Here is an 11,477-nt window from a genome sequence, read left to right as displayed (position 1 = left end):
CGTTGGGTTGAAAACGAACGACATCGGCGGTGTGCGGATCTGTAGACAAAATTCAGGTCGACTCGAAAATAGCAAATTCGTTATCAAAATTTGAAGAAAATCAGCAGCTAACTATATAAAAGGGGTGACAAAAGATCACCTTGTGTGACACCTCTCAAACATCCATTTGTGATAACATATGTAGAAGCAGTAGAAAGGATCTGGTAAATCCATCTAATCCATTTCTCACCAAATCTCATATGCTTAAGCATGTATAGATAGCATTGTGTTCAACTTTATCAAATGCAGAGCCGGGTTGTGAACTCTACGCTGTTGTTTTGCCTCGAAGCGACATTTGGAGTCAATATAAATATCCCATTATCAGGCAAAAAAAATCTCCATGTTTAGTGAGCTAGAGAAATGGAGGGGGGGGCAGGCAAAGGGCCCAAAGGGCTCACATGTTGGATGATGTAGCGCCTTAGTCGATGCATGCCACGGTGCCACGGTGGTTAACATTTCTGTCCAATCTTTTTCTATTGGAGTGAGAAGCTGATTATGATTCTGTGTAAATCTGGTTTAACGTTTTATAAAAAACAAATACAGTTCAAACTATCACGGTGCAACAAACATAGCTCAAAGTTGAATCTACTACATAACTACGACATAGCAACTTTAATCTACAATCTAACTATCGAAGTGTTCATAACGAATTTCAAAAATTCAACGTCCATGTCGTGGGCATCCTAGCCGAATTGATGGGAGGCGCATTGCGAACATTTATGTCGAGCGGCAGCATCCGGTACTCGATGTCAAGATCTCTCAAGATCTTCATCATCTCTTGGATAATGAGCTCCCTCCTGTCGAACCTCATCCCCATGTCCTGGAAGTTGATGGTGTGCCGGCACCAGATGGATATTTTCAGCCTGTTGGTGTCATCGATGTCGCGGAGCACGACCATGGAGCCAGGGTACCAGTGCTCCTTCTTGTTGTCAAGGTAGCTGAAATTTGAAATTGATATCGCTCATGACAAAGTGGGTTTTGGCAACAAATTTCAGTTGAGCAAAGGAGCAAGGACACGTACTGCATCAGTCTCTCCTTCATGAGGGCCAGCTTCTCCGGCGGCGTGGCGACGTTGACAGAGAAGTCGACGGCGTCTCCCATGTCAGGGCTCCTGTAGTAGTTCATGATGGGCAGGGTGGCGAGCTTGCTGTTGGGGTAGTAGACCTTGAGGTTGTCGTAGCGTAGGAAAATGGTGGTCATGATGTTCATCTCCTCTACGACCACCTGAAATTCCCAACAATCTGGAGCCACGTCAATCAGTGCAACCCTTGGACGCAGGCGGGTCAGGTAGGATCAAGAGGAAGGATTTTAACCTGCATCCCGTCGACCTCGCAGCGATCGCCGACGTCGAAAGGGTGCATGACGAAGAGGAAGATGATGGCCTCGAAGATGGTCTTGAGGGTGTTGCCGAAGATGAAGGCGGCGACGAGGAGCTGCGAGCTGAGGAAGACGAATGTCTTGGTGGTGGCGAAGCCGAGGATGAGGAGCCAGAGCGCGAAGACGATGAGCGCGACGACGACGTTGGCCATGTGGTGGAGCTTGTTGACGGCCGTCTTGGTGTCGTTGAGCGTGAGGGCGAGGGCCTTGCGCTCCCGGAACGCGTTCACCACCCAGTTCTTGAGCGACCTCTTGCTCACCCTGTTGTGCTCCTGCGCCCCCTCGAAGAGATCCATGGCCTTGAGGGCCTCCTCCTGCCTCATGAAGCGCATCAGGTCCGACAGGTATATGTGCCTGCACACCATTCCCATTAATTCATTAATTCACAAATGGGTCAGTCAGTGCCCATCTCTTGGCAAGAGCTGTTGCAACTTGCAAGCAAAGATGGGTAAAATTAAAGTACTGACTTGGATCCAGGTTTGGCGACGTTCTGGAAGATCCTCTTGGCGGCGACCTTGGCCTCGTACTCGCTGTGTATCTGCGTGGCCAGCTCGTCCTCCTGGTCGGGCCCCGTCGCGTGCTTGATCTGCTCGTCCATGGTGGTCAGCGCCCCGTACCGGACGATCTTCATCAGCCTCTTCATGCTCCAGGCGGAGATGTTCTTCTGGCTCAGCCTGTGGAGCTGGTCGATGGAGATGGAGTTCTCTTCCAGGTGCCGCTCGCTTTTCTGCCTCTGCAGCTGCTTGCTGGCCCCTCTCCGGGACGCGGCCGCCGTGAGCCGCGCGCTCTTGTGCGGCGGCGGCGGGGCGGCGGCGGCCTTGCTGGGCATGGCCGCCGCCTGGAGGTCGCTGGGGATGGACGCCCCGGCGCTCTGCAGGCGCTGCACCTCTGCAAGCATGCGGCTCTCGTCAACCAATGGCGGGCCGGAGAGCGTCTCGATGACGTACTGGTTGAAGAGCGCGTCCTGGATCCTGTCGAAGAAGGTGGAGACGTGGAAGGACGAGGCGAGCACCTTGAGCAGCAGCGTCTTCACCAGCCTGATGGCGGTGGCCACCAGCAGGCAGCACAGCACCTTGGTCACGTAGGGCAGCACCAGCGTGTGCGTCTCCTGCTGCGCCTCCTTGTCGAACAGCAGCTGCCACGCCACCAGCGCCACGCCCAGCCACAGCACGTTGCGCACCGCCCGCCGCACGCCGTACACGAAGTAGAGCACCTTCTTCCGGAGCAGGAAGTTGCGCTCCACGAAGAAGACGGCCATGCGGATGATCCACCCGGACATGAGCCGCCCGCAGATGAGCACGCAGATGAGCACCTCCCACTTCCACAGGTGGAGCCCCGACAGCTTCTTCCTCGCCAGGGTCGGGATGGTCACGCTGCACACCAGCAGCACCAGGATGATCACCAGGCCCACCCACTCCAGGATGATCAGGCAGTCCACCGTGTCCGGCTTCGAGTCGGCCGCGAGGTCCTCGTCCACGAACGGGTCGTCGTCCTCCTCCACGTCGTGCCCGCCGCCGGCCTTGCCCAGGAACCCCGACCTGTTCAGGAGGCCAGACCGGAGCTGCCCGGACTTGGGCTGCATCACGAACGACTTGCGGTCCCGCTGCTCCCCTTCGGTGGTCGACCCGCTCGACGGCGGTGGGGGGTCCATTAGCCGGGACCGCGTCTTGCAGCGCGGCAGCAGGCCGGCGCCCGTGGACGACGAGCAGCGTAGCACCTCGGCGGGGTCGGATCCTGCCCCCGCTTTGCCGGCCTTCTTCCGTGTGTTGGCGCCGGCGTCGGACGAGGAGGAGGAGGAGCCCGCCGTGGTCGACGACGGGCAGAAGCGCTTGCGCGGGTCCTGCTGGAAGGAGACGCGGGAAGGGGAGGGCACGTTGAGGAGCCGCCGCATCTCCTCCATCTCGAGCTCGGGGTCAAGCGCGAGCTCGCCCCCGGCAGCGGCCTGCTTCCGCAAAAAGTTGCCGATGAGGCGGCTGGGCGGGTCGTCGCTGCACTCCCCCTCGGGGCTCTTGGGCGACGGAGGGGACTGCGGCGGGCGGTTCTTGAAGCTGAACGACTCTGCGAAGCGGCTCCCGGCGCCGGTGGGCGACGCCGGCGCGCTCGACCCGCCCGAGCCGGTCACGGGGACGGCGCTGTAGTCCGGCCCGGCGGGCGCCTTGAGGGAGAAGGAGCTGGCGCCCGCGCCGGCGATGCTGACGTTGTCGTTGATCTTCAGGACCACCTCCCGACGCTGCCGGTCCTGGTCCTGGTCGAAGTCGAAGGACGCCGAGCGCGACGAGCCATACGCCTTGATGCTGCCCTTCCGCGGAAGATCCATCGCGCCTCCGCCTCAGTCCCAGCCAGCAAGCTAATGATCGGCGACGTGCAGTGGATCGATCGGCGTAGGTGTGGAGAATGGAGAACGCTTGGCGCGCGCCGGAGGGGGATCGACGCCGGACGCACGTCGGGCCGCCTCCGATCAGGCAGACGTAGGCGCGGCCCGCCCGGGCGGATCGAGCGGGGAGGGCGTGGCAGTGGTGGCTCAGGCGATGATGCAACAGGCAGTGGACGGAGGGAGGGAGGGAGGGAGAGTGTGTCACGTCCTAGCCCTGAGCTTGACGACGGACGTGCTCCGGCGAGTGAAAAGTGGAAGCTGCCGAGGGTGGAGTGGGGTGGCATATATGAATCGGGGGATCGGGGGAGGCGCATGCATGCAACGGAAGACGCGGCTGCTGCGGGGAAGCGGAACGCTCTCCGCGACCAGCGGCGAGGAAATCAAGTTGGGACTGTCAGACCAAACGCACCCCCGCGGTGGCCGCTAGCTGCGCTGCACAGTGGTGGTGGTGGTGAGTGGTGAGTGGTGACGAGCTACGGAGGCCTATTCTGGGGTGGTGGATGTGGTCTCGCTGCTGATTCCATTACTCCTCGGTCTCTCGGTGCTTCTCCCATGCCATGCATGTCCCCGATGGCAATGGTGATGGTGGTGGATGCAAAAAAATGTTGGGCATGCACCTCTGTCCCGCACATCAAACCGTTGTTTTCCCCCTTTCAACATGAAATCCATGCATGCGTGACAAAGATGCATTGAGGGGAGACCAAGTCGTTGAGTTGAGCCGTTGAGGTAAAAGATAGTGCGCGATGTGCAATGGAATCAAATTGAGCCGGGCTAGTAGCATGATGTTTACTCTCTTTTTTCTTTTTTGCACCTATGCTACTCCCTTCGTTCGGAATTACTTGGCGTGGAAATGGATATGTATATAAAACTGAATTACATCTTTATACATTGATTCTACTAAAGGTAATTCCGGATGAAGGAAGTATTTGTAAGTCACCTGAAAACGGAATCGGTTTCGGTTATTTTCGGGTAAAGAAAGGGGTGAGGAGGGGGCTATGAGGTGGAGGCCGGGAGCGACAAGGTTGGCCGCCACATCCACGGTGAGACCTTGACAAGAGCGGGCAGTAGAGGTGAGGGGTAGTATGCTGGCTTCGGAGAAGAGCGACGGGATGGGGTGGTGGTTGAGGGATGGTCGAGACGGCAACAACACATTGAAAAGGGCGGTGAGGCACACGCGGGGAACGATGTATACCGTTGGTGTGTGGGTCATCGGTTAGGCTAGATTGATAAACAGCTCGACGCGATAAAGAAGAAGAAACTCCGTGTTCAATCAAGTTAGGACAACAAGAAAAATTGGTCCATCGACGGTACCTTCTTGTTTTTCCTTATTAACATTTTAGGCTTTTTCATGAGATCTTGGTTACTTTTCTATTTATTTTTATATTTTATATGGGGCAACCTGTAGCGCACGTGTCTGATGGGACACATTGCGCCGGGTCATAATATGCACTCAATCAGTCGGTAGATTTAAAATATTTACCAAAGATTGCGCACAGGTTGGTTGGCCAAATATAGGATTTCCTTTTAAGATTAATTATGTTTGTTTTCACTCACTCTCTTGGGCTTTTTTATTAGCTTTTCTGTCTTGTATTTGTTGCCATCACTTCTGCGCAAATTTTTACTTCTAGTTTATGTTATCTGTTATAACTTTTGGATCTAGTTATGGCGCACTAGAGAGTGACTACGTAGCAGCGTTCATGCACACCTGACTTCAGTTCATGACCATGCATCAAGGTGGCAAACCGCTATTTCTGTTCGAACCAAATCGATGGTGCGGAGTCGACCACACCACAAGACTTAGTTCGTGTGGTATCTTTCATGTATCCTTTTGGATTTGTTGCAATTGGTGGAATGGTTTAGAGCACCCAAAATCTTGGTTGTGCAAAATGCCTTTCTACCAGAGCCGGTTTCTACGGGAGTTCTCTTAGCCAACCAGGGGTTGACACCTGTTGGCGCATCATTATGCTATATGATGCATTACATTCCCTTGCAAGGTTATAATTTTAAGAAACTAGGGCCTCTTTGATTCATGGGATTTCAAAAATGCAAGAATAGAAAAAGTATAGGGTTGGAGTGGCATGTTCATCTGAACCGTATAGAATTCACAAGGAGTGTTTATATCATAGAAAAAACAAAAAAAATATTTAAAAAAGGTTGGAATAGGTGCTACAGTTCTTATGAAATGTAGTAGAAAATATTTCATAGGAAAAAAAATCCTAGGGGATCCAATCCAATGAATCAACGAACCAATGTAGGAAAAATTTCTAAGATTTCAATCCTCCAAAAATCCTAATCAAAGGAACCCTAAAGGTTTAGAGGATCTGCTGGATGGGGTCTAAGTCCCTCAAAACAATTTAATTTTTTTTGCCGCAAATATAACTTTCGCCCATTTGATTCACTTGGTGTGCTCGCATTAAGGTAACACAAAATCATACATTCGGCAGTAAAAAGGTAACGGCAAGCAAAATCATTCACTGCTTCCAGAGAATGGGAAAACCCTAATCAAGGCATGAAACGTCTCAGGTACCAGCAGTTACATATGACATGCCTATCTTACTCTGGACTATCTGTCTTCAAGGCTTCAACGGTTCAGCAGATGTAGGAAATATGTTGCATATGACACAGGACAATTATCTGCAACGGTGAAAAGTCATTTTAGCATGCACATAATACTTGATCAACTTGGTGGTGGGAAAATCAAGTGCAAACCATGGCGTAATTGAATCATGCTAGTCATTTTGGGCCAAGCAACAGATATTTCTTGGTGCAAATGCTTCCATGCAAAGCTTCAAGTTAATACTACAAACTATGTTCAGATAGTTTCTGAAGAATAAATAACTAGAAGGGAATAATAGTATTAATATCAGGATATTCTCCATTTAACTAAAAATGCTAAAAGACTATGCAAGCTCCAAAGAGTTCCAACTCATTTGTTCCGGAAGAAGTACATTTGCTGGTTGGAGATTAAATGTTAGGAAGATGGATAACCAGGTTACTATTTTATCAAACATCTATATCTTGAATCGTTGTCCATCTTATCCGATTTTTTTCAAAACATGTCAATCAAAGATGAAAATCAAAGAGTGCTTTTTTTTCAAAACATGGATATCCCGGTTAATAGAAAGGTATCAACAGATATGCCACTAAACTCATGTGGATAGAGATACATATTTATATCTACATTTAAGTGGACAGGAATGATAGTTAATTCCATATCTACAGACATGTCAATCAAAGGGTACTCATTTTTTTCTTAATGTAATGCATTGTGATAATTACCAATAAAATTATCCAATTCATACAGTGTAACATGAGAATCAGTATGACCACTTACATTAGCCGTATGGAAGATGGTCCTGTAATAGCAGCAACTTTCTGAGCCTTCTGTGTTTCAAATTTATACAGTTCTTTGAGCTCTTTCTTTGCTTTCCGGGCTTCTCTCTTCTCTTCTTTTACCGCAGACTAGGAAAATAAGGCAAAAAGGTTAAGGTTGTCAAAATTAATAAACAAATGTTAGCACATAGGATAAGGTTGTCAAAATTAATAAATAAATGTTATCTCAATCAGGTTTGCAGAAGATAAATGATTTATGTATACATATGGTTTTACAGATCCATTAACAACCAAGCATGAAAGCACCGCCAACAGAGCCATATGATGGATCAGTATGCAGTTCAAAATTACAACCAAGAAACATGACTGTCCCTCCTATGATCCACGCATTTTCAGGATTGGAATTTGGTAATGTTTGACAAACAATTAGTCCATCAGTGTATAGGTTTTGTGATGACAGATTACATCGGATGTTTATTTGGAATTACCATGATTTGGTAAAGCTATGAACAGAACAAATATGTTGTAAAAGAATTAACGGCCCAGGTTTAATTTCAGAGACTAACAAATTAAATCTCCTTAAGCCAAGATCAGTTTATCACGTGTAGCTGGTCAATTTTTAAGAATGCTGACACGTAAAGTCTACAATACTAACATGTTCTCCCACTTCTCCATCTCAAATGTTAGCTGATCAAATGAGCACATGATCATATCATCTCAAGGAACAGAAAACCAAATATATGTTTACCTTTCTAGCTTTCTTTTCATCTTTTGTTTCCTTCTGAACTACTTTTTTGAAATATTCAGCATCTGAAGCTTCTTCTGTGGGCTTTGCTTTCTTCTCCTTTTCAACTTTCCTTTTCCTCTGTGGCAGGTAATCTACGGGAAGTTTCTCTTTACCATGAAGCTTGATGATATCTTTCGTTGTAGCTGTTTCCCCAGGGAAAACTTTGGGAAGACGATTTCTAGGATTTCCTGGAGTTTGAATTTTGCCAGGGTGATTGTCCAGGTTAGAGTACGTGGAAACAATGGTCTCACAGTCCCAAACTTCAGATTCATCACTGCTTTCTGAAACAAGCAAGACCTCTTCATCTTCCGCATTTTCATTTAAATACCTTTCAGCATATTCAGCACACTTTTGGATCACATTAGCAGATTCATCCACCTCCTCAGCGGTGGTTGAGTCAAGTTTTCCACGAACAAAATCTGCTGGCGTTCTATATTCTTCATCAACGCATACATTTTGATTGTGGAACAACTTCAATTCATCTATAACCTCAGTCGGGAGTTCATGTTCCCCATCTCTAACAGCTCCGTCATCATCATCACTAGCTCCATATTCTTCCAAAGCAAGCTGCAAATTGGTCAAGAGAAGTTAAGATCTGAAGTATAGCCTTTTTATAAAATAAGATAAAAATGTGCAGGTTCAAAGCGTAGAACAAGATTTCCAGCCTAAATTTCAGAAACAGCAGGCGGCTAATGATACATGCAATACAAGATACTCCATCCTATATGTTCACTTGAATAGTTACAAGGCAAAATTAACTTTTCATATAGTCCTACCCTACAACAGGACAGTGCCTAACACAGCCCTGTCAAATCTTCTATATATGGAGAAGGCATTGAACCTACTGAATGGTTCAATACAAATGACAAACTAGCAAGCAAAGATTGTTATAAAATATATAAAACTTATATTTCCATATCATATTATCATTAATTCTCCATAACAGCAGGGGTACAGTTGCAACAAAAGGGGAGTATTCAACGCTGATAGTATAACATACTAAAGTTGCAGACCCATCATTGTGTGTTAGCAAGTTATAGTATCAGTTAAATTTACCAAAACTTAGTGATCTTCTTTTCATAAACAAGCTAGCAATCAATCAATAATAAACTTTAAACAACAAGATAACAGTTTTCTCACACCATATCGCAAAGCAAACTGACAGAATTACCAAATGGAAGAAGCTCACCAAATCAAATTGTTCATCCAGCAACCGTGGCACCCTCGGCTTGGGCTCACCCTCTTCAACCTCGAACTCCTCATCATTTTCCACATCACTGAACACACCACCCCCCTCTTCCTCACTTTCGTCCTCCATGTCATCCCCTTCGGCTTGGTTTGCCATGATGACGAAATCCTCCTCCAAACCCTCATCCTCGCTCTCATCGAGCAGCCTTGCAACGTCAGGGTCGACGGCCTTCTCGACTCGCCTCACTGGTGCCGTCTTTGCGGCCACCTTACACATGGTCCTCCCCTCGTCCAACTCTTCCTCGACCGTGCCAGAAGCAACCCGCACCTTGCTTGCATCATAGGCCTGCACACAAAACCAACATTAGGCACTCAACTGGCAGGCTTGGATGGGCTTTTGGGAAATAACCAACCTTCACGTCCAGGGGAACGTGCTCTGGGCGGGTGGTATGGTTGGGTACGAAGGAGGAGGGCACAGCGGAGGGCCGCAGCTCACGGAGATGGAGAAGGTAGTTGTAGCCATCGTCCGGGAGGCCGAGCTCGAGGATCTGCTGGCGGACGTGGTCGGGGAGGGGGCCAGAGGTGGAGGAAGGGAGTTGGTCGGCGGCGGCGGCGGTGGGGGAGAGGGAAGGGTCTTCGTCGTCGCCGAAGCCGGGGATGGTGTAGGCGTTGTTGTCGACGCGGACGAAGACGCGGTCGTTGGGGTCGGCGGCACCGTCGCGGGGGAATAGGCGAAAGGTCGCGAAGTTACGAGCCTTGCGGCCGCCGACTCCTGCTCCTGCCATGGCGGCGGCGGCGGCGGAGGTAGGTGCTGTGGTTAGGGTTTGGGGATTTTGGGTTTGGAGGTGAGAGTGAGACCGTGGGAGCGTGAAACGGACGAATAGAAATTTGGGGGAGAAATTTTGTCGTCGTCCCTCTAGGTTTTGCCTTTTTATTATACCACTCTAAAATTTGACATCTCATTTTAAATTTTGATACAAATGATATGTTAAATTTTAATGTGGCATAAAGAAAGGGTCCCTATTTTCATTACATGTATGGTATATTAGACATCCGTTCACACATCGTGTATGGCATACGCAGAGGGAGCCCACACGGGTTGTGTTGGCGAACAATAGAACTACACGTGTGGGCGCAGATACTTCGTGTCACACTTTTAACAAATAGTACTCGTTCCTACCCGCGCGTGTGGCACGAAGCAAATCTGTCCACACGTCCTGCTGCAGCTATGTTAGGGTGTGTTCAGTTGGGGGACGAAGTGAAATGAAATGGAATGGTTCCATCTCTATGTTTGGTATAAATAATGAGGTGAAATGGAATGGTTCCATCTCTGTGTTTGGATGGTGGAATGGAATGGAACAGATCCCGACAGCCCCTGCATCTGTCCCCCTTTGCTAGCCCCGGTCGTCGGTGCAGAAGAGAGAGAAGAGAGCGGCGGCGCAGAGGAAGGCGGGGAGCGGCCAGCGGCCCGAAAAGAGGGAGAGTAGCGGTTGGCGGCGCAGAGGAGAGAAGCGGTCGGCGAGGGGAGATGAGCGGCCGACGAGAAGAGAGGAGCGGCCGGCGAGGGGAGAGGAGCGGCCGGCGAGGGGAGATGAGCGACCAACGAGAAAAGAGGAGCGACCGGCGAGGGGAGATGAGCGACCGACGAGAAAAGAGGAGCGGCCGACGAGGGGAGAGGAGCGGACGGCAAGGGGAGATGAGCGGCCGTCGAGGGGAGAGGAGGAGCCGTCGAGGGGAGAGGAGCGGCCGTCGAGGGGAGAGGAGCAGATGGCGAGGGGAGAGGAGCGGCCGTCGAGGGGAGAGGAGCAGATGGCGAGGGGAGAGGAGCGGCCGTCGAGGAGAGGGGAGCAGGCGGCGAGGGGAGAGGAACGGACGGCGAGGAGAGGAGCGGTCGGTGAGAGAAGAGGAGCCAGATCGTGCGAGAGAAGAAGCGAGATGCTTCGTACGAGAGCGGTTTCGCATGATCCGCTCGATTTGGAGGAACCGCGTGGAACGGCATAAAAAGGGAATATGCCGCTCCTAGAAACACTTCGTTCCATTCCGTTTTTTCAACTAAACACGAGAACGACCTTCAGGGACGGGACTGACCGATTACATTCCACTTCGTCCCTCCAACTGAACACGCCCTTAGTTATCCGCGGAATGACACTTTAATTACCTTTGGAAATGGCAAGTCTAGTTAGCCGGGATGGCAAGTGTAGTTATAAAAGCATGGCAACTCTCAGTGTTTTGGTTAAATATAGTTATCCACGGGATGACACATTAGTTACTCGGGGATGATTGCCATGTGTGTTTACCTAGTTGTCGCATGTGGTCCAACCATAGTTGTCATGTATGATTAATCGTACTTCCTCCGTTTCTAAATATAAGTCTTTTTAG

The 11,477-nt window shown here is 49.9% G+C and overlaps 2 protein-coding genes across 2 annotated transcripts; both read right to left on the bottom strand.

Moving 5' to 3' along the window:
• Positions 1-559: 559 nt before the first annotated feature.
• Positions 560-3,733, bottom strand: LOC123396925 (mechanosensitive ion channel protein 5-like). The gene is made up of 4 exons (XM_045091685.1): positions 1,884-3,733; positions 1,353-1,770; positions 1,061-1,263; positions 560-977 (listed from the first exon to the last, which is right to left on the bottom strand). The coding sequence occupies exons 1-4, from the start codon at positions 3,731-3,733 to the stop codon at positions 692-694; spliced, it is 2,757 nt and encodes a 918-aa protein (XP_044947620.1). The 3' UTR covers positions 560-691.
• A 2,309-nt stretch (positions 3,734-6,042) lies between these two features.
• LOC123399217 (protein LTV1 homolog) lies at positions 6,043-9,999 on the bottom strand. Its single transcript, XM_045093645.1, has 5 exons — positions 9,512-9,999; positions 9,100-9,444; positions 7,872-8,477; positions 7,125-7,252; positions 6,043-6,424 (listed from the first exon to the last, which is right to left on the bottom strand). Exons 1-5 carry the CDS (start codon positions 9,881-9,883, stop codon positions 6,421-6,423), a joined length of 1,455 nt encoding a protein of 484 aa, XP_044949580.1. The 5' UTR covers positions 9,884-9,999; the 3' UTR covers positions 6,043-6,420.
• Between the last annotated feature and the right edge of the window lie 1,478 nt (positions 10,000-11,477).

Source organism: Hordeum vulgare, chromosome 5H (assembly GCF_904849725.1).
Source record: "Hordeum vulgare subsp. vulgare chromosome 5H, MorexV3_pseudomolecules_assembly, whole genome shotgun sequence".
NCBI lineage: Eukaryota > Viridiplantae > Streptophyta > Magnoliopsida > Poales > Poaceae > Hordeum > Hordeum vulgare.
The sequence above is the reverse complement of the archived record's forward strand: the minus strand, read 5'-3'. Positions and strand labels throughout refer to the sequence as shown.

Excerpts from the sequence above, each read along its gene's own strand:
- LOC123396925 (XM_045091685.1), bottom strand. The coding sequence starts at position 3,733 with ATGGATCTTCCGCGGAAGGGCAGCATCAAGGCGTATGGCTCGTCGCGC. Across the intron at positions 1,264-1,352 it reads GCGAGGTCGACGGGATGCAG|GTGGTCGTAGAGGAGATGAA; the intron begins GTTAAAATCCTT and ends TGGGAATTTCAG. Across the intron at positions 978-1,060 it reads ATGAAGGAGAGACTGATGCA|CTACCTTGACAACAAGAAGG; the intron begins GTACGTGTCCTT and ends TTCAAATTTCAG.
- LOC123399217 (XM_045093645.1), bottom strand. The coding sequence starts at position 9,883 with ATGGCAGGAGCAGGAGTCGGCGGCCGCAAGGCTCGTAACTTCGCGACC. Across the intron at positions 9,445-9,511 it reads ACGTTCCCCTGGACGTGAAG|GCCTATGATGCAAGCAAGGT; the intron begins GTTGGTTATTTC and ends TTTTGTGTGCAG. Across the intron at positions 8,478-9,099 it reads TGGATGAACAATTTGATTTG|CTTGCTTTGGAAGAATATGG; the intron begins GTGAGCTTCTTC and ends ACCAATTTGCAG.